This window comes from Chanodichthys erythropterus, chromosome 12 (assembly GCF_024489055.1).
Source record: "Chanodichthys erythropterus isolate Z2021 chromosome 12, ASM2448905v1, whole genome shotgun sequence".
In the NCBI taxonomy this organism is placed as follows: domain Eukaryota; kingdom Metazoa; phylum Chordata; class Actinopteri; order Cypriniformes; family Xenocyprididae; genus Chanodichthys; species Chanodichthys erythropterus.
The window spans coordinates 50137842-50161420 of NC_090232.1; the positions used below are offsets into that span (position 1 = coordinate 50137842).

General features: G+C 42.1%; 2 protein-coding genes across 2 annotated transcripts in view; both read left to right on the forward strand.

The window, feature by feature from the left end:
• LOC137032441 (B-cell receptor CD22-like) overlaps nucleotides 1-23579 on the forward strand; it is a 900294-nt gene that overhangs the window by 413465 nt on the left and 463250 nt on the right. The window lies entirely within an intron of this gene.
• Nucleotides 284-5641, forward strand: tspan34a (tetraspanin 34a). Its single transcript, XM_067403572.1, has 8 exons — nucleotides 284-364; nucleotides 1574-1651; nucleotides 2023-2238; nucleotides 2354-2428; nucleotides 4311-4418; nucleotides 4567-4698; nucleotides 4914-5006; nucleotides 5214-5641. Exons 2-8 carry the CDS (start codon nucleotides 1595-1597, stop codon nucleotides 5262-5264), a joined length of 732 nt encoding a protein of 243 aa, XP_067259673.1. The 5' UTR covers nucleotides 284-364; nucleotides 1574-1594; the 3' UTR covers nucleotides 5265-5641.

Below are 23579 nucleotides of genomic sequence, written 5' to 3' on the forward strand. Positions count from 1 at the left end.
CTCATAAGCACAATATAATCAGTCAAAGTAAACAGATGATGCTGATAAAAAAATGATAAAGATCTCTCCATGTAATTTTTTTTTGTTATTTGCTGCTTGTGGCCTACCAGAGTTTTCTTGCACTTCAGAAGGTACAAAGGTTTATTTCAATACGTATGTATGTAAAATTAAAAATTTCCATGACTGCATCATCAGCTGACTTCCATCTCATGCCATAAAGCTTCATCCATAAGGAAGTCTTTCTGGGAAAAACACAAGGTGTGTTTGTGTTTAAGACCCGCCCCCAGTACATACTTGAATGAGGATTTTCTTGCGGCTTCACATTCGTCCCACACACCTGAGAGAACCATTCACCTGTGGACAGGTAAGACTGCTCTCATCTGTTCTTACATGATATACTGATACTGAGTGATGAGGTTTTCAGGATTAAAACTCTAAAATTAATTTATAGGTTTGTTAATAGTAGATTTGCAAGATGAGGAACACATTTGTTATACAGTTGTTAGAGTGAAATCTCAAAATAACACACAAACTTACACACACACACACACACACACACACACACGAGTCAGAAACCATTGAGGTATAGAGAATACCAACAAACTAACTTTAATAAAGAACCTCCTCCAGTAAGCTTCACCACATTAAGAGGAAGCGAAACCCCCAGACTTCTTCAGAATCACCAACATTAGTCAAATATTTCCCAGAACCAGATAAAGTTTAATTTACTCATGTAGTTACACATGCTGTGCGAGTGTCTGGGAAGCAGAGCCATTAAGTGTCCATTAACCTTCAGTCTAGATATCACTAGCAGCTCTTCAGACACAGGTTTCTATTATCTCTGTGTTCTGGTGCTGAACCTTGTTTTATAGATTCTCAGTATTTTAATGGTTTACTTCTTTACAGCTCTGACATAATTTCAGAGAAGCTGCTGATAACACATACTGCTACTGATCTGAACACTCAAGCACAACTGTCAATTACATTATTGGGTTACACTTTATTTTGATGGTCCATTTTAGACACTGTTAGAGTATTAGTAGATTGTAAGTTTAGGGTTTGGTGTCAAAGAGTTGACATGTACTTGCAAAGTTACTGTCGTCAGTAGAATGTCTGTTGAGGAGCATCAAAATAAGGTGTAGACTGTCTTTTTAATATCCGCTAACTAATACTCTAATGAGAGTTAATTAACATGTAGTTGCAAAGCTACTTATAGATAGCAAAATGTCTCAAGTGGGCCATCGAAATAACCCATTATTGTCCAGGTTACATTCCACCCCTTTATAAAATGCATATAACAATTTGATTGGTTGGCAAGATATTTGTAAAGTCACCCCAAGGCTACATTTATTTGATCAAAAATACAGTAAAAATAATGATATTGTAAAATTTATTACCATTTAAAATAAGTCTTCTATATGTGAATATATTGAAAAACGTGATTAATTCCTGTGATCAAAGCTGCATTTTCATAAATGTTATCATGACAGGTTCTCTAAAGACATTTGTACTTGATATGTGTTAATCTGATATGTGATAATGTTAAAACAACTTCTTCACTTTTTTTTTTTAGGCATAACGAAAATCTGCCAAAATGTGCTGTAAGGGTTTTCTCAAAATTATGATGTTTGTCTTCAATGGCGTCATCTTTGTGAGTAAAAGACGTTTGTTGAGCACTAACTTTTCCATGGTTTCATCATCTAACAATTTTTATGACTTCCTTTGAAATTGACTAACACATCTATTTAAGTCTAATTATTATAAAAAACAAAAAACAAAAAACATTAGAGCTCAAATCTATGACTCTTAAATATTAACCACTTCTTCACTGAAAGGTCACTGAATCACTGAATGACTTTCAAAAACTGAGCTACAATAACTCTTATCAAACAAGGAAAATGATAAAAGCACATTCACCCATGTTTCCACATGCACCTTTATTGTAGGCTCTCATTAAACTGTAAAATGACGCGTTAACGAGTTGACACAGTGTTTCCTCTGTCCTTCTCTTCCTCACTGCAGCTGGCAGGTGCGGCCATACTGGCGGTGGGCATCTGGGTGGCGGTGGACAGAGTCTCTCTTCTGGGGTTTTTAGATCACATTGAAGATGCGCCACCTGAACTGGCACAGCTGGCAAACATCGGCTACGTGTTGATCGGAGTGGGAGCGTTCCTGACGCTCATGGGCTTCCTGGGATGCTGCGGAGCCATGAAGGAAAGCAAATGCATGCTGCTCTCGGTGAGTCAACCTGTTCCCATCAAATGTGTTCAGCTAGAGCTGCTCTGAATGTTTAACTCCCAAACTTTAGTCCCAGACGCAGACGTAAAAGTCAATTTCTCTGCTTTCTCCCTAGTTCTTCGTCATCGTGCTTATCATCTTCCTCATAGAGGTGGCAGCGGCGGTGGTGCTCATCGTCTTTGAGCCTTTGGTGAGAGCTGATGCACCGCACTAGAATAAAAGCACATATACACTGAAAAAAAAAAAAAAAAAAAAAAAAATCTGGTGAAGGATTTACAATTTTCACTCAAAAACTGCTAGCAAATTTCACAAATATTTATAAATGAACAGGAAGTGACACATTGAATTAAAAGTAGAAAGACTGAAATTTTATTTACTTGTAAAACTCTATCTTTGTTTTGTTTTTGTTTATTTAGTTTACAATATCCCTCTACTGCACATATTATGATAAATTTACAAAAAAAAAAAAAAAAAAAAAAAAAAAAAAATGTATGTATATATATATATATATATATATATATATATATATATATATATATATATATATATATATATATTTGACTCTTTTTCTTTTCTTAGAATGGCTTAACTTGAAGTACTGTAAAAAAAAAAAAAAAAAATTGGAAAAAAATATTATTTTAAGGTACCATATGGCAACAACGTACAATAGTGGAAATAACTTAGAATAAGTGTAAGTGTATATAGTTAATATTTTTCCTAAAAAATGTTGTTTGTATTGAATCAATTGGTGCTATTATAAGCTTTAGCAGTAAATATAAACAACACCTTATACTTATTTTCAAATCTTGTGTTTTTCCATTCTCTTTTGCTGAATAATGCTTTATATTCTTTGAATGTTATTTAAATTGCAAATGTAGACAGATAAAAACAAATATAATACGTATCATCATGTATCATAAAACATTGACATGAAACCAAAAACATTGCAGTTCATGAAAATTCAACATTATGCAATCTTATGAGAGGAAGGTTATGAACATGAACCCCCCATGAACCTTCACCTTTTTTCTTTACGAAACTTCAAAAAGCATTTTTTTTCAGAGGTGAGACACATGTACACATCACATTTGGTGCTCTTCACCCTAAAAATACACTTACATCCACTTGCACCTGCCTTTTTGAGACACCATGGTAGGTCAGTGGTTGATCTGGGTCAGTAGCACTGGCTGTGGTGGCAGGTCTCTGATGTTGATTTAATCCATAATATAAATGTCATGGCAGTCCTTAAAATACGACTAATCAACATTATATCACTAGCATTAATGTTATTATTGTTATAGCTTAACAGACTGCAGCTGGCCTTTGCTAGCTATAATGCCATTCCATTATTGCGCAGTGTTGCCATATGGCAACACAGACTTTTTATCGATTTACCAAAATCATGTTTTCATAACTTACCTGAGGTGATGTTACCAATTTTTTTTCTGAATGGGGCATGGGCGGGTCCTTGTTTGTTACTGACGTTTAAATTTGCTTTCAGCAACTACCGACAAGAGACAGTCTGTCAGAAAATCGCGCCACAGAAAAAAAGTGCATGTCATGTGACTTAACCAAAGCACATCATTGGCTAAACTAAGGTCTTCTCTTACCAAAAAAAAAAAATGTTCTGTTAAAGAGACAGTGGCAAGGTAGAGGGATATACACAGTCAAACCAAAATGTATTCAGACACCTTGAACATTTCATTCATTAATACAGTTTATTCACTATAGTTTAAAAAATGGTAATAAAATATGACAATATCTCAAAAAGCCTATGTAGTAAATTCAAAAATACTGAGTAATGGGGTTATATAGAAGAAGTTTAAAATAATAATAATTTGAGACTTAAAATATGTGTTTTTAATATTAATTTTGAATAAATACATTTTCCATGACCAAGCTCAATACAAAATACAGCACATTAAGAATCACAATGGCTTATTCCATCTAAAATGCATTTAACACCCACATTCTCCTTATGATATGATCTGTTTATGATTTAATGTCTTTACAAGTATTACAGAACGTGACTGTAAAATCAGAGACTGAAGGTGATTTTAACTGCATTGCAGGTTCAGAAATTTCTGGATGACATTGGAGAGAAAGTTGGTAAAAGCATTGAGGATAATTATGGAGTGGATGAGAGTTTCACTTCAGTCTGGAATACCACTATGAAGGAGGTATACGGCACCAGCCATCATGTGTTGGCCTTCATGATAATTCTAGCAACCATTTCTAGCTATATTTTCTGACATCACAATCCCTAATAATTCAAACTCTTGTTTGTAAACCACTGCGTGCATATGTTTTTTGTTGTTGTTGTTTTAGCTTGAATGCTGTGGATATAACAACTACACTGACTTTACTGACTCTCCGTTCGTAATTTCAACATCATTATATCCCGACACATGTTGCACCAGCAGTTCAGGAAGATGTGGTCAAATTTCAGCACAACAAGCGGTATGTTACAGAATGCTTTATGCTGAAACTTACTACCTAAGGTGAAAATTATGAGATTAATGAAATAAATGAATGTAAGCTGTGGTACGGTAAAAGATATGACTGTTCTAGACAACATTAATGTCCTAGACCACAGACCTATTGCAAAAATAAGCAAAAATGAGAAAAAATGAGCAAATGCAGGTATTGTATTGCTATGTGTGTTGCTGCTGTAGAACATCACGGGCTGCTTCCGGGCAATAGTGCAGCTAATTGAGGATAATGCAGTTCTGCTGGCTGGTGTGGCTCTGGGAATCGCTGCTTTAGAGGTATTTACTTCATTCTTACTTTTAACTCAGCACATGCAAGATCCTCTATGTAGATTAATATGCCCTAATATGCACTGAATGACAAAAGACAAACATCATGATAATCAAAATCTCAAACAATAAATGATATTGGGGTTTATATAAACATCTGTATAACCAAAATTTGGCCCAAATGTGGTTAAACCAATCTAATTTGTTTCTTCACAGATTGCAGCGATGGTCGTTTCCATGATTCTCTATAAGAATGTAGGAAAATGAGACCAGGACTGACTACAGGCATTTCTGTTTACATCATTGTTTACTGTAACCTTTTACCATTCAATATATTAACTGGAGTTATGTAAATACTATATCTACTGCAGTATGAATGACATTTTGCACTAAAATCTTTGATATTTTATGTTCTCTTTTAAATGAATTTTTAACCTCAAGTAAAAGTATATTTTTTTTGCAGTGCTATGGTCATGGTATGACCCTGACTCCAAAGATTTAATATATCAAGCTGATGTTGTGTTGAATACTACAGCTCATTAAAGATCAATGCATCATTTTCAACATTATATGATTCAATTAATCTGCATCCTGTAATATTTTCATGTATCATGGTTCAACAAAATAAACTGATGTTTTTAGAGCTATCTTGCTCCCTGTGAAGCACACACTCTCACATAAAGACATTTTTTCCTTTTCCATATAGCCTAAAAACATTATACAATATATTGAAGCATGCTGTAAACATCTCAATATATAATGATGGTTATATTTAAAGTTTAAGGCAAAAAAATAAAGTTTAAGGCAGCAAAACACTGGTGGAAAAGTCAATGCAAATTTAAGGCTGTCTCATGAATCTGTCACATCACAGCCATTACATGAGTCCTTCTCTGTCTATTTGAATTACTTAACATAAAGCCTTCAGAAAATCCAGTCATTAATTTACTCACCTCCATTTGTCATTCCAACACAGTATTATTTTCTTTCCTGCTTGACCGTAATGCACACGATTGGTTGGTAATATTCCAAGTCTTTTGAAACCACACAACATAATTGTGTTATGATTAGACCAAAACTGAAGTCGTTAATCACACATAATTTCATAATTTCATAATTTCGCGTGCGACCACAAATGATTTTGAAAGCAACAGTGGCAGGTTATCACAAAATTTTCAATCAGCAATCTGTTAACAAAGCTGTTGAAGTCTTTAAATAATCAGAGCAGAGGTCACCCTTCCATGTGAACACAATGCTCTTGTGAATGCATGCATGGCCGTCGCCAGTGATTACAGTTTATAAAGTTTTAAATATGAAATCTCTCCCTGTGTGAGATCAGTGGCATCAGCAAAGGGCTTCAGAATGCTGACCAGTTCTTTAATAATCTGAGCCCATTCTCTTAGAGTGAAAATAGAGTCAGAAACAGGAAGTCCACATTGGCCAAATTCTTTCTCAAATTCCTTAAAGGAAGTACTTGTGTGGAGCAGAGAACTGAACTGCGATGCTTTGGCCAGAGCTGAACTGACAGCCTAAAGGCCAGAACACACCAAGCCGACGCCGATGAACTAGTGGCGACGAAAGCAAACTGCGGGGTTGGCTCACGTCTGCAGCGTCTGTGTCCAAAGTTGCCCTGACACACCAAACCGACGCTAAACAGCCAACGGCCAAGTAGCACGTCAGTTCTGCGCCTGCGTGAGATGAAATGCCTTTCCAAACAGCAGACGGCAGTAGCTGAACAGCCAATCAGAATGATCAGATGGCCCGACGGACCGACGAGCTCCAACGCCGATTCAACATGTCGAATCGGCCGAAAACAAGCCGACGAGGACCAACTTCAGCCAATGGTGCAGAACACACTGAGAAAACTTAGTCGGCCGACCTTCGGCTTGGTGTGTTCCTGCCTTAAGACCGTCACCAACAACCAATTGTGATGACTTTTAAAGGTCAATGTCACAGTCAGTCTCTCATCCACTGGAGGGCCATTCCAAAGTTTTGAATCAAGACAGTCATCATCATCCTCATCTGCCTCAACTGAACTGGGAAAACATGCGGTGAATTCCTTTTTCAGATGTGCAGCATTAGTCCACTTAATGAAGCTCATGTTCACCAAAGATGGAGTAGATGAGGAAACTTTTGGGGGAACCAAGGGTAATGTAGTTTACAGTTTTTTCCAATTGCTAACACACTAAAATGACATGCACAGCACAATTATTTAAACTGACACACAGAGAGCAAAACTTCTTCTCAAGTATCCAAAAGTCTAAACACCTTTTCTGTTTTACACACATTTTGCATTTCAAAATAGCACTTTTTAAATTCACTAAATACAGTTCTCTGCATAAGACACAACAATCTGACATAAAGTCACATGTTTGCCATTTCAAAACACTGGCATTCAAAATGACACTACATGAGCTAATTGGCCAATTACATGTGCCACCTGGCCAAACACCTCAGTGGTTAATTGTTAACACTTCAATCAGGATGTAAGCACTATGAAAAGACCACAGGTGAGAACCTTTTTTTTTTACAACAACAATGGAAGACATTGCAGAGAGAGGAAGAGGAAGAGGAAGAGGAAGAGGGAGGTTGAGAATAAGAGGGGGAGGAAGAGTGAGAGGTAGGGGTAGAGCAGGTAGAGGAGTTCATGGCCAAAGAAGACAAACACTTTCAAATGAAATCAGAGCAACCTTAGTAGATCATGTCATCAACCATGGGTTGACAATGCGTGAGGCTGGACAGAGAGTGCAGCCAAACTTGAGCCGTTGTACTGTCGCCTCTGTCATCCGGACCTTTAGACTGGAGAACAGGTATGTAACCAAAATTTCATGTAGTACACATGTAGTATACCCCATGTCATAGTGTATCAGTTGGGTGACACCTGTTTACTTAGTGTATGACATCAGCCATTCATGAACTGTACAAGTTTCCTGTACAATGTACTCTACTGTGGGGGAAAATATTTAGGCTGCATTGTCCAAGCCCTATATATTTTTATTTTATTTTTTCTAAAGGACTGAGAGACGACACCATGGTGGAGGAAGGGGCCAAATGTTCACCGGGGTACAGGAAGCTGCCATTGTAAACTTGGTTTTGGAAAATAATGAAATCAGATTACGAGAAATTCAAAGCCACATCATCCAAGACAACACCTTATTCAACAACATTCAACGAGTTAGTCTGTCCACATTGGCTCGCATTCTCAAGCGAAACCAAATCAGAATGAAACAACTTTATAAGGTGCCGTTTGAGAGAAACTCTCAAAGAAACAAAGAGTTCAGACGAGCATATGTGGATGTAAGTACTATATTGACTGCAGTACACTACACACGACATTGTTTCCCAGTGTACTGGATAACACCATATTGAGTGATTTTTGTTCTTTGTTTTCAGGGAGTACTGGAAATGGATGCTCATGCAATCCCACATGAGTTCATCTTTATAGATGAGGCTGGGTTCAACCTAGCAAAGACCAGAAGAAGAGGGAGAAACCTCATTGGCCACAGAGCCATTATAGATGTTCCTGGCCAACGTGGTGGGAACCTCACAATGTGCGCTGCCATCTCCAATATGCATGGTGTCCTCCACCGTCATGCCAAACTTGGACCATACAACACAGCCCATATTCTCACATTTCTGGACAGACTTCACAACATTCTCATACCACCAGAGCGTATGAATGATGCAGACCATCAAAGAAACCGGTACGTTGTAGTATGGGACAACGTGAGCTTTCATCGTGCAGCCCCAGTCCAAAACTGGTTTGCTGACCACCCAACATTTCTCGTGCAATACCTCCCACCATACTCACCATTTCTGAACCCCATAGAAGAATTCTTTTCGGCATGGCGGTGGAAGGTATACGACCGGCAGCCCTTTGTGCGCATGCCTCTTGTGCAGGCCATGGAAGAGGCATGTGATGAGATTGATGTGGGTGCAATTCAGGGATGGATAAGGCACTCAAGGCGCTTCTTCCCTCGATGTCTGGCAAGGGAAGATATTGCCTGTGATGTTGACGAGGCGTTGTGGCCAGACCCGGCTGTGCGGCAAGATGCTGCCTAATTATTTTTCTTGCCTTTTTTTTTTTTTTTTTTTTTTACTGTAATATATTTTTTTTTCAGAAATTTTCTTTTTCAGTTTACTTTTTTTGTAAGAATATTTTTGTTCAGTCCCATGTAAATATATCTGCTGTGCTTATGTTGTACTGACTTGTTTACTGTAGTGAAGGAAAAAAAATAAAAATGTTGCAACAGCATGTGTGTGTATCTGCAAATATTTCTGTGCATGTGAACAATCTGATACATATTTTAGTATTATGGCAAAGCATACTAAAGATGGGGGTGCTTTTCATTATGCCCAACAGTGTGTAGGTGGTTAGGCAAAAATCTGGTAATATGAATGAAGTGTGTGCCATTTCATGCAAAAGTTTGATTTTGATAATGCTCTGTGTAGTTTCGGTTGCAGTGCTTCATTTTGCAGGATATATGAGGTATTTTGCAGTTTGGGTGTGTGGTTTTGTGAATTGTGTTAAGTGTTTTGATAAAACCAGACTAGTTTGAAAAATTGTGTGTTAGCAATTGGAAAAAACTGTAACGGCTGCCCAAGTATATTTGGTGACACATTTTTGCTTTTAATATTTTTATCCGCCCAAGATAATGAAATCATCCATGTTCAATTTAGATGCCAGTCACACGTTGTGTCTAAAAACTTGTGGAAAACAAAAGCACTCGTCGCTAAGCAATCATGAGCCACATTCTCCATGAAGACGAAGAAGTTTCAGCAAAGGATAAATGGATTTCCAGACCTTGCATAAGCTCTACTAGATATATTTATGGAGATGAGAAATATAAAACCTGCCCTGTACAGCTATGATCATCTGTTCATCCATCTTGGCAGAGCTTTCGATATCTATTTGAGCATGTTTGTCCCGTGTCTACATTTAAAATGACGAACTTGAGTGTGCAAAAGACAGGTGAACAGTTAAACTGCCCAATATTCTTCAGAAAAATCCTCCAGGTCCCGAAAAATCTTCAGATTTCCAGCATCTTTTGCATATTTGAACCCTTTCCAGCAGTGACTGTATGATTCTCAGATCCATCTTTTCACACTGAGGACAACTGAGGGACTCAAACACAACTATTAAAAAAAAAAAAGTTCAAACATTCACTGATGCTCCTGAAGGAAACACAGTGCATTAAGAGTTGGGGGGTGAAAACTTTTGGGGATGAACAGGATGAAGATGTCTGTCACAATTTTTCTTATTTTGTTTAAATATCTTAAATATCTTCTTTTCACCACCGGCTCTTAATGCATCATGTGTCCATCAGGAGCATCAGTGAATGTTTGAACCTTTTGTAATAGTTGTGTTTGAGTCCCTCAATTGTCCTACCCTTTCCTATTCTACTTACGGAAAAAAACTGAACTGGCACCACGTTCATTCCATAAGTAGAATAGGGAAGGTGTAGGACATACAGCGTAAGCTTTTTGAAGAATACGGAAAGCAGAAGCATGTGCAAGGCGATCATTTGGGTTTATAAAGCATATACAGTTGCATTTTTTTTTTAGAAAATGATCAATGGTTTCTCTAGATAAGACCCTTATTCCTCGTCTGGTATCGTTTAAAGCCTTCGAAGCTGCACTGAAACTGTCATTCTGACCTTCAACCGTTTGGAGGCCATTAAAGTCCAAATGAAGAAAAATCTGTAATGTTTTCATCAAAAACCTTAATTTTTTTTCGACTGAAGAAAGAAAGAAATGAACATCTTGGATAACATGGGGGTGAGTAAATTATCTGGAAAATTTTATTTGAAAGTGAACTAATCCTTTAACTATACCAGAGCGCATACACACCTCATGTACCGGATGCCGTGCGCAAGGCAGTTGCACATAGTGGTGTATTAGAGGTAAAAATGATATAAATACTGTTCGGTTTCTCACACAAACTGATCATTTCGTGTCTTAGGACATCAGTGTGTCATCACGAGCTGCAGGGTTTAATTTGGATTTGTCTGTGCATGTTTTTTTGACTCTTAAAGTTTACTTATAGTCATGAGGATTGGTTTATATCATTCATATTGGCAAGCAGCCTTTGGAGTATCATCATTGGCAGCTGCCAAGCCACTCTCTAGCAACCAAACAGAGTACCCTGGCAACCATTTTGCAAGACCTACAGTACTGTGCAAAAGTCTTAGGCACGTCAGTATTTTCACCCCCCAAAAAAGGTTTTAAGCCAGTTATTTATGTCTTTTGCTGTAGTGTGTCAGTAGGAAATATCAGTTCACATTTCCAAACAATCATTTTGCCATTAATTGTAATAATCCAGTGAGATTTTTGAATACACAAGGAGTCTGACAACAGCCAGTGCTCCACAGAGCTCACCATCATCAAATCCATCTGTGATTACATGAAGAAACAGATGAAACTGAGACAAACTAAATCCAGGAGAACTGTAGCCATGCTTGCAGTGGTGTAAGCATCATGCTAACCATGTTAGCATCATGTTAAAAACATGCTAGCCACATGGTAATCATGCAAGCAACATGCTAATCATGTTAACATCTTCTTAAAACATGGTAGCAACATGGTACTCATGTTAGCATCATGTTAGAAGCATGCTAATCATGTTGGCATTATACTAACAACATGGTAATCGAGTTAGCATCTTGTTAAAAAACATGCTTGCAGTGGTGTAAGCATCATGCTAGCAACATGCTAATCATGTTAGCATCATGTTAAAAACATGCTAGCCACATGGAAATCATGCAAACAAAATGCTAATCATGTTAGCATCTTGTTAAAACATGATAGCAACATGGTAATCATGTTAGCATCATGCTAGCAGCATGCTAATCATGTTAGCATCATATTAACAACATGGTAATCAAGTTAGCATCTTGTTAAAAACATGCCTGCAGTGGTGTAAGCATCATGCTAGCAACATGTTAATCATGTTAGCGTCATGTTAAAAACAAGCTAGCCACATGGTGATCATGCTAACAACATGGTAATCATGTTAGCATCTTGTTAAAACGTTAGCAAAATGGTAATAATGCTAATCGTGTTTGCATTTTGCTAAAACATGCTAGCAGGACGGTAATCATGTTACCATCTAATCAAGAGTGCCGAGTTTTGCCACTGCAAGCACCATTCACATTTTCTTCAGGAAATGTACATTCTAGTTTATGCTGTTATACTGAGACATTGAATGAAAGAAGACTTTAAACTACTGCAATATCAGATATTTATTTGAAAACATAAACAATGAGGCTTAAGGCTCGTTCACAGTTATGTTTATTCTATCACTTAAAATGATCGAGTTCTTTACAGCAGGATTAATTCTGATTGGCAGTCAATGTTTTAAATGTTTAAACCACTTGATGTCAATGTTTAAAACACTTAATTACACACTTTTTACACGCTTTTCAGGACTCCACACATCAGAGATACATAAAGCTGTAGAATGTTTCACTATATGTACCAAACACTATGACATCTTCCCGGCAAGCTGGAAAAAAAGAAAGAAAGAATAAGTAAATTAATACATTAATAAATAATACACTTCAAATTTCTATTTGGTATAAAATGAGCTATTTGATCTTTAATAGTACATTATATTCTGTGTACCATATATTTAATCTATAGACATTTGATATTCAAGACAGTGTTGAATTTTTATTTGGCCGGAGGAGAGTTAAATTTTTTTGTGGGAAAATTTCTATTTGAACACTTACCATTATATTTTGATACACAGGTTCATTCAAACCAGCATCACAAGCTTTACGTCTGTCATGATTTATCTTTGCCATTAAAGTAAAAAAAACAAAAAAACAAAACAAAACAACAACAAAAAACAGAATAGAGAAAATATAAATAAATGTCTTAACATTCACTAGATAATGTCACAACTACATTCAGACTTTCAATCTTGTAAATTCATTCATACATTAATCCTTATACGACCTTCTAGGGTCACAGATTATTGGGCCTGAAGGAGGGAAAAGCACCCTGAACATATGGGCTCTCACACACACTTTCTCTCCAATTCACCTAACCTGCATGTCTTTGGACTGTGGGGGGAAACTGGATGTTTGCATGTTCACCACACTGACACGGGGAGAAGATGCAAACTCCACACAGAAAGGACTCCTGTCTTAGCCGGGGCTCGAACAATCTTGCTGTAAGTAAGGCGACAGAACTAACCACTGAACCACCACGCTGCCCAATCTTTTAGATACCAGTCTGTTTGCCTGATCAGTAAACTACTGATAACCAAATTAATTTTTCTCACCTGAGACTCCTGTGTGTCATTTCTCTTTTTCATCCACCTGCTTATCCTTAAAAAAAAAAAAAAAAAGAAAAAAGAAAAAGAAAAGAAAAGAAGGTGATTAGATTTTTATTTGGAAATCTGTTTAGTTTGTCTGAACTATCCCAGCAGGCACAGTGTGTCAAGAAGACGTTGGACCCCAACTAATCCGATGTTGGTCAAACATCAGATTTTGTTTGAAAATTAGAACCTAAACCCACCATTTTTTGAAGTCAAGCTCCAATGTCAGACAGATGTCAAATTTTGGTTGGAATAAGTGCTGCATGGTTAAAAAAAAAATAAATAAATAAATAAAAAAATGTATGGCAGCATCATTTATTACTACCAGCTGCACTATAACTAACCAGACTGACTTTATTTCTGTCATACGTCTACAGAAGCTTTTATTGAGAATATAAGTTTAAATGTTGATGATTTGTTGAAAACGTTTCACTTGAAGTCACCATTATGGTTTTCTGGCTGCTATAATTGTGTTAGTTATTGGCAAGAAAAGCAAGAGAATATGCGATCAGATGATGTTGGTTACTTGTCGATGATAAAAGTATAATCATCAAGTAGTGATCATATACTGTCTTCATTTCGTTTGGCACCCTGTGCTGCCATGCATTTCACTTTTTTTGTGGTGTGGTGTCAAACAAACATTGGGTTTAGACGTCAACACGATTTTCATTTTCACCCTGTTGATATGGGATAATATTTCATAATTCTGTGCTGTCAATTTTTATTTCTTAAGCTCACTACCAAAAATCTTTCAATGAAATCAATATGTTTAGAAACACCTAAGGTAGTCTGATAACCAATTCTTTATTTCATACAGGGCTGCATTTCTCAAAAGCATTGTGAGCTAATTTGATTGTAGAGACCATTGGTGCCAATAGTTTTCCGATCTAGGCTTAACATGCTTTTGAGATATGCAGCCCTGGTTATTTATAAAAAGAGGTTAAGACAGTATACAAGTACCTGCAATCACATACTACAAACATCTTACCAAATCAGCACCATCATGATAATAACTGCAGCACCACAAATCACTCCACTGGATATGTATAATATCACCAGACATCCTACAACTGAGAAAAGAGTAAAACATCTGAACAGATTAATTTGAATCACTTTAGAAAGAGTAATGTAAGTATATGAGCTGCTCTACCTTTAACAGTCACAGTTACAGCGTCTGATCTCTGAGATCCATGTTGATTGTGAGCCTGACAGTAGAAGCGTCCACTCTGTAGTGCACTGAAACTCTGTCCAGATCCAACAGCTGAGCTTTCATTCTCCTTAAACCCGCTGAAGTTCAGAGCAGGAGGGTTTGAATCACTGCTGCAGATCAGAGTCACTGAACCTCCCAAAACTATTTCACCAGATCTAGTTACAAACATTGACACATTCCTGGGAGGATCTAAAACAGAAAAAAGAAACTGTATTCATATTTTGGGATTGATAATCCTCTAGTTTGTTTGTTGAACCATCATTAACTCACACATGACGTTTAAAGTCACATTATCAGAGTATTTCTCTCCATGTTCATTGATGGATCTGCACTTGTATTCTCCACTGTCATCAGAGCTGATCTTTGAGATGCTGTAGATTCTTCCAGATCCTACAAACGTTCCTCCTTTAAACCAGCTGAAGTTCAGAGCAGGAGGGTTTGAATCACTGCTGCAGATCAGAGTCACTGAATCTCCTGACACTATTTCACCAGATGGACTGATGGACACTGAGACACTCCTGGGAGGATCTAAAACAGACAAAAGAAACTGTTAAATAAAAAATATATTCATGTTTTGCAATTGCTAATCCACTAATTTGTTTGTTACCACAGTTTCTGAATCATCATTAACTTACACATGACATTTAAATAAAAACATTATCCCGCTTAAAATAAACTGTGCTTATTTCTGTCGTTGGTATATGTTGCAGTGGGTGTTAATAGACAAGAAATGTACAGTTTTCTACCATCTTGCTGATAAAGTTTCTTTAGTCGCTCGGCAAACTTACAGCCTGAACCCCTGTAGGAGTTCCACCCTTACAGTCTCCCATAGGAGAAATTTACATGCACTGCTTTGAACACTATTTGAATCAGCGTCAGAGTTGTGCAAACAAAGACTAAAGACCACAGCTTCTGTTACATTTGATTTTTGCAGAAGTGCACTAGCTTTTCAAAGACAACTTTAAAGAGAAAAGTCAATACTCACATGTGACATTGAGCTGAACAGCAGGAGAGATGTGATTGTGTCCGTGTACAGCACAGCTATATCTGCCTGCATCCTCTCTTCTGACTGACTGCAGCAGGAGTTCATTGTTTCTGTCTCTTCTCTCAGTTAATGGCTGTGAGTTTCTGTACCAGATGAATGTTGCTCTGTCAGTCAGAGTGCAGCTGCTTTTACATGTCAGACGGACTGAATCTCCCTCTGTCACTCTCTCAGGAGACTCCACCTGAAGATCTGAACACAACACAAACATTATATCTAGTGCTGCTGCCATACACTGATTATTATTCAACATAATGCACAGAAGAAGAGAGAAACTTCATGAAAGTCACCTGTGACAGTAAGAGTCACTCCTGTTTTACCAATCCATTTGTCTTTATTAGTGATGAATCTTTATTAGTGATGAATAGAGCTTTCCTGTAGCTCAGTGGTTAGAGCATGGCACTAGCAATGCCAAGGTCATGGGTTCAATCCCAGGGATTGCACATACTCAGATACAAATGTATAGTAAAATGCAATGTAAGTCGCTTTGGATAAAAGCGTCTGCCAAATGCATAAATGTAAATGTAAATGTAAATGAATCTGAAATAGTACATGCGTGAATCCTTCAGTGTCACATGACTCAGTCTCATGGTGCAGATCTGCTGTTTATCTCCCAGATACTGAAGCCTCTGACTGTATTCAGGGTCATTAGACAGATCTGGAAGCTCTACACCCTTTATTACAGTGCCTTTACTCCAGAAGACTTTCATGATCTGATATCCAGTAGGGTATGTATAAGTGCAGTTCATTATCACTGATGAGTTTTTTAGTGCACAGATGTGTGAAGGACTGTAACTCACACCCCAATCAGCACTAGAAACTCCTGAAACACAGAATTTATACTGATCAAAGTAGCAGCAGTTGTGCAAAAGAAAATGTGGTAGTGTTTCTGAAGTGTTGCATTGACTAACCGTGAATCATGAGCAGAAAGATCAGAGGAAGAGGAGGAGCCATTCTGACTGACATCAGTATTACAAAACCTACAACAAATGTACAGTGACTTATTTCTGTTATATTTAAGTGTTTTAAACTGTTGTAATTTATATAGTACATTAACTAAATGTGTAAATATTATTTAGTTATCTGTTTTGACGTTGGAGTTTATTGAAGTTCAGACAGACTCATTGTGACTGGATTAGAAATGCTTCATTTAAGTTTAACTTCCTCTTTCAGGCCAGCTCAAATTAAGCCCCATCTACAGTAAAAGCTGTTGACCAAGATAGTCTTGTGGGTTGAGATTATATAAAACGTCTCGGTTACGTATGTAACCCTCCTTCCCTGAAGGAGGGAACGGAGACGTACGTCAGTAGTGACCGACGAATTGGGATATCGCTTAGAGAGCCCTATCATCTTCGTGTAAACTAAAACAAGCCAATGGAATTGGCGTGCGATATTTGCATAATGCGCACCGCCCCCGACAGGTGTATATAAATAGGAAGCAGATGCAATCGCACTCTGTTTTTCGCTGAGGAGACAACTGGTGTCCGCACTACAGCGAGGGTACAGAAACTGTGGCGACGGGACGTACGTCTCCGTTCCCTCCTTCAGGGAACGAGGATTACATACGTAACCGAGACGTTCCCTTTCAGTCGGTCACGTTCGACGTACGTCAGTAGTGACCGACGAATTGGGATCCCAACTAAAGCGCCACAGTTACGAAACCCCTTCCAGTGCCCAACGCAAGCTCAGCCGCCCATAGCACCGGCTGGCGGTGAAGGGGGCGAGCTTACACCGAGAGAGTCTACTGCTGTCTAACCACTACCCACTAAGTAAACTAGACACACTAGGGAAGCGAACCCGTAAGGGATGCTGCGGAGACCACTACCTACCCAATGGGGGAGGAGTTTACGTGGGAAATACACATATGGACTGGCCCGGGGGGCAGTACGCATATGGAGTCCCTGGGATGGCTCCACCTGGTAGGGGGAGACTCATCTGACAGGTGACAGCAGAGCTGGCTCTGCTAAGGGAAAGACACGGACTCGGCCCGTAGGGAGTTTTAAACCATGGAAAATACACATATGGGACCGCTCACGTAGAGGGGTCACGACATATGGGCCCCAGCCAACAGACAGCGTCAGCGACGGATGTAGGCCTGGCATCAGACACTCCGCAATGTCCGAGCCGAAGGGGGAGGCGGAGGAACTCGACAGGGTTCGCCAAGCGGGGAACACGACTGGAGTGAAGTATGCACGTATCCGGCCAGTGGCGGGAATGGCATTGCAAGCCGACACTTAGAGTGGGTACAACACGTCTACCGACTAGTGGATGCGAGTACACGTGAGGATACCGGCTCTACACGTAGGCTATAAAACCTAGCGAACGTGTTTGGTGTCGCCCAGCCCGCAGCTCTACAGATATCTGTCAGCGAGGCGCCATGAGCCAGCACCCAGGAAGAGGCCACCCCTCTGGTGGAGTGGGCTCTCAACCCGAGCGGGCAAGGCACGCCCTGGGATTCATACGCCAAGGCGATGGCATCCACTATCCAGTGGGCCATCCTCTGCTTGGAGACAGCCTTTCCCTTCTGCTGGCCTCCGTAACAGATGAAGAGCTGATCTGAGGTCCTGAAGCTTCGCGTTCTGTCCACGTAAACGCGCAGAGCGCGGACGGGACAGAGCAAAGCTAGGGCTGGGTCTGCCTCCTCCGAGGGCAGCGCTTGCAGGTTCACTACCTGATCTCTGAAGGGAGTGGTAGGAACCTTGGGCACGTATCCAGGCCGGGGTCTCAGGATGACGTGAGAATCACCGGGCCCGAATTCTAGGCACGTTTCGTCGACCGAAAATGCATGCAGATCCCCTACCCTCTTCAGGGAAGCCAATGCAACCAGAAGAACAGTCTTAAGAGACATTAGTTTCAGGTCGACTGATTGAAAAGGTTCAAAGGGATGACCCCGGAGAGCTGTGAGAACCAGGGTCAAATCCCAAGAGGGTACAGAGGAAGGGCGAGGAGGATTGAGTCTCCTGGCCCCCCTCAGGAATCTGACGATCAGATCGTGTCTCCCCAGGGAATTACCCTCAACTGCATGGTGATGTGCAGCAATAGCGGCAACATACACCTTGAGGGTGGAGGGAGACAGCCTTCGCTCCAACCCATCTTGCAGAAAGGAAAGCACGGATCCGACCGAACATGATCGGAGGTCCTCTCGGCGAGAGGCGCACCATTCGACGAACAGGTTCCACTTCAACGCATAGAGATTCCTAGTGGAAGGAGCTCTAGCGGAAGTGATGGTGTCTACGACCGCTTGCGGGAGATCACTCAGAACCTCCGCATCCCGTCCAGGGACCACACGTGGAGGTTCCACAGATCGGGACGCGGGTGCCACAGGGTGCCCCGTCTCTGAGTCAGGGGGTCCTTCCTCAGAGGAATCGGCCAGGGAGGTGCTGTCGCGAGGAGAATGAGGTCTGAGAACCAGGTCCGAGTGGGCCAGTACGGAGCCACTAACAGAACCTGCTCCCCGTCCTCCCTGACCTTGCACATGAGTTGTGCGAGAAGGCTCACTGGGGGAAACGCATATTTGCGCAGACCCGGGGGCCAGCTGTGTGCCAGGGCATCCATGCCGAGCGTGCCGCCGGTCAGGGAATAAAACCACTGGCAGAGGGCAGTTTCCAGGGAGGCAAACAGGGCTACCTGGGCCTCGCCGAAACGCTGCCAAATCAGCTGGACCGCCTGGGGGTGGAGAACGCCACTCGCCCGCAAGTAGATGCTGCCGTGACAGCTTGTCGGCTGCACGGTTGAGCACACCTGAGACACGAGTGGCCCGAAAGGACCTCAGATCCTTCTGACTCCACAACAAGAGATGGCGGGCGAGTTGCGACCTGCGACGGAAGCGTAGACCACCTTGACGGTTGTGCTTTGTGAGCGGACTAGAACGTGCTTGCCTGACAACAGCTTCTTGAAGCGGGCCAGCGCAAGACGAACCGCTAGCAACTCGAGGCAATTGGTATGCCAATGCAGCTGAGGCCCCATCCAAAGACCTGTCACTGCATGCCCGCTGTACGTGGCCCCCCATCCCGTGGCAGAGACATCTGTGGAGACCACAGCGTGCCTGGACACTCGTTCGAGGGGTACTCCGGCCCACAGGAACGAAGGGTCCAACCACCGGACAAAGGTGCGACGGCAGCTCGGTGTCACGGGGACACGGAGCCTGCCGCACTGCCACGCCCATCTCGGGACCCGGCCGCGGAGCCAGTGTTGAAGCGGTCTCATATGAAGCAATCCAAGCGGCGTTACCGCGGCTGCAGATGCCATATGCCCCAGGAGCCTCTGAAAATCTTTCAGTGGAGCCGCTGTCCTGCGCTTGAGCGAGCTCAGGCGGTTCAACACCGACTGGATGCGCCCCTCGGTGAGACGCGCAGTCCGTGCGACCGAGTCTAGCTCGAGACCGAGACAAGAGATCCTCTGCCCGGGGGCGAGTTTCCTCTTGTCCCAGTTGACCTGAAGACCCAACCGGCTGGGAGCTACAACCATGTCGGGTAGGACTTTGTACTGACATGCCCGACCCTCGAACGCAGACCGACCTAGGAAGGGTCTGTGTCGAGGCAGAATCGAGACATGAAAGTACGCGTCCTTCAGGTCTATTGCTGCAAACCAATCCTGGGGACGGTCCAGGATTGGCCGTAGCCCACCGCCCTTTTTCGGTACAATGAAGTAGGGGCTGTAGAACCCCGACTTCATATCGGCTGGAGGGACCGGCTTGATTGTATCCTTCGCCAGGAGGACAGCAATCTCCACCCAGAGAACAGGTGCACTGTCCAACGACACCGGAGTGAAGTGGACAGCCCTGAAGACCGGGGGATGCCGGGCGAACTGAATCGCATAGCCGAGTCTGATAGTATGAATGAGCCAACTGGACAGGCTGGGGAGCGTGATCCACGCTTCCAGACACTGAGCCAGCGGGACCAAAGGCACCACAGACGCACCGGGGGTGGGGCAGCAAGGCAGAGAGGGACCCGACCCGGACTGCTTGGGGGCGGCCCAGAGTGGGGTCGGACTCTGCGAGGCAGCAGTGTGCATGGGAGACAGCGCACGGGACGCGGTCTGCACCATCACACTGCCACCTGCTGGCGAATGGGGAGGGAACTGTCAGCGGCGAGGCGGAGCCATGGCATGACATGTCTGATAGCCTCAGCCTGCTTCTGTGCAGCGGAGAACTGTTGGGCACAGCTCTCCACCGCGTCGCCGAAAAGGCCGACCGGAGACACGGGGGAATCCAGGAATTGTTGTTTGTCAGTCTCCCTCATGTCTGCCAAGGTCAGCCAGAGGTGGCGTTGCTGGACTACCAGAGTAGACATCGCCTGGCCAACAGAACGCGCTGTCACCTTCGTTGCCTGGAGGGCAAGGTCAGTGGCAGCGCGCAGCTCCCCAAGCAGCTGTTGGTCAGGACCTTCCTGGGGCATCTGCGACAGCGCTTTTGCCTGATAGACCTGCAAAAGGGCCATCGCGTGCAGGGCAGAGGCAGCCTGCCCACAGGCACTGTAAGCTTTCTCAGTCAGACCGGCTGAGAATTCACAGGCCTGGGACGGGAGACGCGGCTCACCGCGCCAGCCAGCGGCCGTTGGACACAACTGCATTGCAACAGACCGCTCGACTGGCGGGATCCTCGCGTACCCCCTGGCTACCCTGCCGTCCAGGGAGGTGAAGGCGGACGAGGGACCAGGCCCTGTACGAGCCCCATACGGAGCTTGCCAAGACCTGGTCACCTCATCGTGTACTTCCGGGAAGAAAGGCATTGGGGCGGGACGCTGGATTTGACCAGCGCGACCCCCCCCCCCAAGTACCAATCGTCCAACCGAGATGGGCCGGGACAGGGTGGAGGGTTCCACTCAAGCCCGACGCACAAGGCGGCCCGGGAGAGCACAGCCGTGAGCTCGGGATCCGACTCGGGCAACGCTACCATCCCGGGCGGCAGCGCGTCCGAATCTTCCCCCGAGGACTCAGGCTCACCTTCCGATGCAGCGATCGACATCCGATCCGCCGCCGGCACACCAAAGGTAACGGCTGGACAGTCCGTAGAGGGCCCAGCGGAAACCAACGGTGGCACGATGGGTTGCGGTGCTGATGAGGCGGCAGGGGCCCGAGGAGCGTTTCCGCTTGGCGGGGGAGCCCTGACCGTTATCCCCAGGTCGCCCTCCCCATACAGCGCCGTACCGTCATTCCGGTTCCCGGAAAAAACGGTCGTACGCGGCATAGGAGAGGGGACTCCCGCTTCCTGAGACTTCAGGAAGGAGAGCCTCGACCTCAGCACTGCGATGGTCATTTTCCCGCAATGGGAACATGAGCCATCCACAAAAGCTGCTTCAGCGTGCAGAATGCCCAAACACGAGATGCAGCGATTGTGCCCATCAGCAGGGACCAGGGAACGACCGCACCCAGTAACGCACAGACGAAATGACATACTGTCAGGGTTCGTCTGTAAAGCTCTTTTAGAAGGGGAAGTCGACTCACTCGTGCTGAAGCACCCAGGGAGCGACGCGATGTGTCAGGTACACCACTCCCTGACACACCGAGGAACCGGCCCAAATCGCTACACACACACACTCTTTGTGTTGCTGTGAAAACAGCAGTTTTAGAGCTTATAGCTCAGCTCCTCGGACACTCGCGACCTCGCTGAACGTGCCCTCTTCACCAGCACCGATAGCTCGCTGTAAATCCTCTTCTGAGGCAATGTTTTAGAATAAAACAAACGAAGAAAGGAGTCTTCTAAAACAGGACACCAGTGAATGGCTCCGAAGCGAAAGACAGAGTGCGATTGCATCTGCTTCCTATTTATATACACCTGTCGGGGGCGGTGCGCATTATGCAAATATCGCACGCCAATTCCATTGGCTTGTTTTAGTTTACACGAAGATGATAGGGCTCTCTAAGCGATATCCCAATTCGTCGGTCACTACTGACGTACGTCGAACGTGACCGACTGAAAGGGAACTGACATTAACTTCGAAAACAACATATGTTGGTCTTTTAGGCTTATATTTACTAAAAACCACAACTAAATCAACAGATAAAGTTTTTAAAAGATTTAACCACAAGGATATCTACCCCCTGAGCTGGGAAAATCATATAAAATGTATACATCAACAACAGCATATTAAATCAAAACCATTAGTACAAATGCATTTGTATACATTCAGTATACACACACTGGGGGTAGTTGTCACACTTTTACTCCAGTGAATATTTCTAAAGGTAAATTTCTTTTTAAAAGTCACTTTCCGTTCTAAGAAAACACTTTCTAAGAAACACACCTTAAGTCTTGTGTCTTAATGTGGTTTACTGTGTTCATTTGATACCCAACAGATGTTACAATACACAATGATACTGAATTATTTTAATCTAAGGCAGATTTAAATAGGTATTTGTAACCAAGATACAAAACCACTTGAATTGTTGATCTTAAGCCCCAGTCTCCGCTATAACATATTTGAATGTAAAGATCGATTAGTAAATGATGCTCTTACCTTTTTCACCAACACTCATGACCCGTGACAAATGATCAGGATGAAACCAGCAGTGCGTTTTTATGTGATCAACGCCTTATATTTACCATGAGGATATGACACCTTCTCCCAGTGCTGATATAGCGGAAGCAAAGTTAAATAAGGCAACATCAGAGATGACAGTAGACCAAAGTAATGAAAAAAGGTTAAACTGGTGAAACTTTAGGTAACGCTTTAGATTACAGCCCAGAAAGTACTGCATAATAACAACAAATTTACAGTGTAACTATCGATTATTATAGTGTACCTATACAGTAAGTATGTGTAAGTATAGGGGAACAATATGTAAAGTATTGGGAATAAAGGGGTAACAACCAGGAAAATATTAAATTATTTATACTGTAAGTATTTTAGAACTAAGAGGTACTTATACTGTTATGATAGAAAACAATCTTATGTTTGGGAGTAATTTAGCGAGAAGGAGCACTGATTAAGTTGTTTCAAGTAGAAAGAACTATTGCAATCTTTTTTAATAAATGGGGAAATATAGCTACTTTTGTTTCATGTAGTAACG

Excerpts from the sequence above, each read along its gene's own strand:
- tspan34a (XM_067403572.1), top strand. The coding sequence starts at position 1,595 with ATGTGCTGTAAGGGTTTTCTCAAAATTATGATGTTTGTCTTCAATGGC. Across the intron at positions 2,429-4,310 it reads TCATCGTCTTTGAGCCTTTG|GTTCAGAAATTTCTGGATGA; the intron begins GTGAGAGCTGAT and ends ACTGCATTGCAG. Across the intron at positions 4,699-4,913 it reads AAATTTCAGCACAACAAGCG|AACATCACGGGCTGCTTCCG; the intron begins GTATGTTACAGA and ends TTGCTGCTGTAG.